This window comes from Eimeria acervulina, genomic scaffold, assembly GCF_000499425.1.
Source record: "Eimeria acervulina Houghton genomic scaffold, Eah_scaff179, whole genome shotgun sequence".
Classification (NCBI taxonomy): domain Eukaryota; phylum Apicomplexa; class Conoidasida; order Eucoccidiorida; family Eimeriidae; genus Eimeria; species Eimeria acervulina.
The window spans coordinates 11,317-14,416 of record NW_013550116.1 but is presented as its reverse complement, the minus strand read 5'-3'; the positions used below and the strand labels follow the sequence as shown (position 1 = coordinate 14,416).

At 51.2% G+C, this 3,100-nt stretch overlaps 1 protein-coding gene across 1 annotated transcript in view; it reads left to right on the top strand.

The window, feature by feature from the left end:
• Positions 1–1,417, top strand: part of EAH_00023400 (ubiquitin carboxyl-terminal hydrolase, putative) — a gene marked incomplete at both ends in the record, with an annotated part of 13,851 nt that extends 12,434 nt beyond the window's left edge. The window contains 2 exons of the mRNA XM_013396837.1: positions 76–378; positions 749–1,417. Coding sequence (XP_013252291.1) covers positions 76–378; positions 749–1,417 — 972 coding nt within the window. The remainder of the gene's footprint in view (positions 1–75; positions 379–748) is intronic.
• Between the last annotated feature and the right edge of the window lie 1,683 nt (positions 1,418–3,100).

Here is a 3,100-nt window from a genome sequence, read left to right as displayed (position 1 = left end):
TATATATATATATATAGACGAACCTATTGCATAGCTTGAAGCGGCAGAGCTGCGAGTGGTCGTATTGCTCCTCAGGTCTCTTTGACGCCGCCTGGCCCCCGCCCTGCAGCTCCAGTTTTCTCCTTTCCTCACCTCAAGCCATGCCCTTCTTGCGTGCCCAGGCTACGCATGCAGCCCCAAGGCCTCTATGATTTCCCTCCAGTAGACCTGCCCATACACCTCGCAGCCAATTGCCACCATGCCGTCGCGGCTGCGCAACAGCTTCACCAGCAAGAGCAGCACCAGTTGCAGCAGAAAGGCAATAGCAGAAGCCGCTCCGCTCAAGGATCAAGGCTCTTCTCAAGAAGAATGATGGCCGAGATCTCAGGGGCCACGCCGGTGAGGATCGTTAGTGGGTGGGGCTGTGGGCTTTTGGTTGTAATGGAGTGCTCCTTGTGAGAAGTGGATGTGTCAAGGGATCCACGCAATGGCACCACCTGCAGAAAAAAGCGGGGTAGGGGGGAACTACAAATAAAAAGAGTATGCAAACATAAATTTGTGTATAGGCAAAGCCGAAATTATATCCATTCACGCACAGAGATGCCAAACAATACATGTTGTGCTCTTGTTATGGTCTTTGTCGCTGTTGTTGGTGTTGCAACTCGTATCCTGCTGCAGCTCCTGCTTGTACGGATGTTTCCAGTGTCGTCGTCAGTGCAGTGTGACGTTGCATTTTTGTTGTGTTGCTGCTGCGTCGAAACATTCTCAGGTCGACTGTGCCGTGGCTTCGGTGGTAGCGGCAGTTACAGAGGCGTCTGAATCCGTGCGGCGCGTGCGGGTAGCTCTGCGGGTACCTGGGGCTTCAGTACTGTTCGCTGCACCGGAAGTGACTTGTGCTGGCGGTACTGCAGCTACTTCTGGCGACGGAGCTGCGGGAGTACCGAGTGCTGCTGTGCATGCAGTAGGCGGAAAGCCCCACTACATTGAGCTTTCCGGCCTGGCAGCTTCAGGTGGTGGCAACCTCCGAATGCGCCAGCTGGGCTTGAGAGTTGACGCAGACTGTTGCATGCATTACACTATAGATGGTAGCGACCCTGTAGGTTGTGAGGACCAAACAGTCGGGACGCCCCAGGCAATGCAAGAGCAACCGCAGCCCCTGCACCAGCACAAGACTGCTCCCATCATTGGGATATCTGCGCAATCGGCAAGCGACACCAACTGCAGCAATGACACCACTGCCAGTGGCGGCAGCGTCAACGGCGTGGCAAGCTCCAGCAGTAATGAGGGAGTCAACGGCGACATCAACAAAAACTGCACCGCTAGCAGCAGTGGTAACTGTGGATCCATTTGCCTTTCTGCGGGGGTCAAGCACCGCGAGGACCTAGCACAGAAAATGCCCTTGCGAATGAAGACTCCTTCTTCACCGCAGCAGTTGTAGCAGCAGCATCGTTTGTCGTGGTAGGGCTGGCTACAAACAGTTAAAGCACTGATGACCGACCGATGTTGCCTTCCAAGCAATTCCTCTCATACCCCCACGCAACTCAAAATCGCCTGCGAAGGCGGTCGCCTTCATCTGTCTTTTTTAATGCGCTTTGCTGGCATTCGTTGTTTTTGAAGCGTTACATGCGATGTAACCGCCTTTGTCTCGCTTTTTCTTCTCGAGACAGCTTTGCACGGTTGCTCAGAAATAGGTGCGCGCACCGCGCTGCCCGAGCTCCGCCTGCTCTTTTCAAGTTACATGAACGCTTGCCTCGGCTGCGTGGTGCCCATCTGGAGGGATTTTTTTTTGCGATCAATGAACACAACACGGAAATGTTTTCGGTCCATCCTGCAGGGGTGGCACCTTGAAAGACAGCGTGCTGCGAATATCTGGCTGCTTTAACGCACAAACCAAGAGACCAGGCAACTGCATTGCCCCTTAGTGATACCGCCTTTTGTTCCACATCTCTATGCGGACAACAGCATCGGGCAGCGCGACGTCACGAAACTTGTTGGCAATTGTTTCGACACGGGGGTACATGATGAGGTTGCGTCATCGCCTGACGCGAGATTCCAGGTTTCTGCAAAGAAGTAACGGGAAAACCCTACACTGGCCTGTGGGTATGGAATGCTTGAAGTGCTTGCGAACTTGCTATTGGTAATTAATTTGTATCCACAAAGATTTGTTACTGGGTAGAGCAATTGCGTTGACGGAACTGTAGACAAATATACTGTACTGTCTTGTATTCTATTCGTACCATTTTCACTGAGAAAAAAGTATTTTCATCTCGTCAGTGAGTCTTCCTCACCTTGCTGAGAGGCAGTGCGGCGCGCCCTCACGTTCACCGTCGACTACCGGTATATATAAGTGTTGACTGCAGCTACTACATTCAATTTGACTGCATGTAAAGGCGTATCTAATGGCAGTCCGGTATGCTCCAAAACAGGGGTGAACAGAGCCAACTCCACTTGCGTTCCGCACGAACACAGGTGAGCTTGTTTCCTGTAGGCAAAAGTGGGGCTGATGTTGAAGCGAGATAAATGTGGCCACCTGAAATCACACTTTTAATCTGAAAACGACCAGGGAGCATGTGCAGAGTCCAGTAATGAGGCTTGCCATCAATGCCATTCATTGTCTCTTAGCCGGGATGTTTGTTTTGACCAAGAAACAGTGTTGGATCCGTACTGCTCTGCTTATGCAATTGTAGTTTCAGGACAATTGTGTAAAGCCTGTGCGGATAAATTGGCCAGAATCAGGAGATTCGAACGGAAAGATATGCATTTGGTGATGCAGCTCGCTGTGGAGTGGACGAGGGAAGCGAACATGTCTTAGCAATGGCAGCTGGTTCGTTGATCTCAGGTTTCCAATATTAGCAACACTGCGCCTGTACTCGTGGTTGGGTCCATTTAAATCTAGCGGGAACGGTACTGAGACTCTCCAGTGATTACGTCCATCTCCGGAGGCCAACGGATATTGCCAACTGTCCTTTTGTTGCAGCGCCAGGATATTCATGACGCCTACGGTATGACTCAAGGATTTTCCTAGACAAGGACACTAAGTCGGGGGTAGATGGGCCTGATACTGCCATACAGGGAGGCCGTTTCCCATGCTATAATATATATATATATATATATATATATA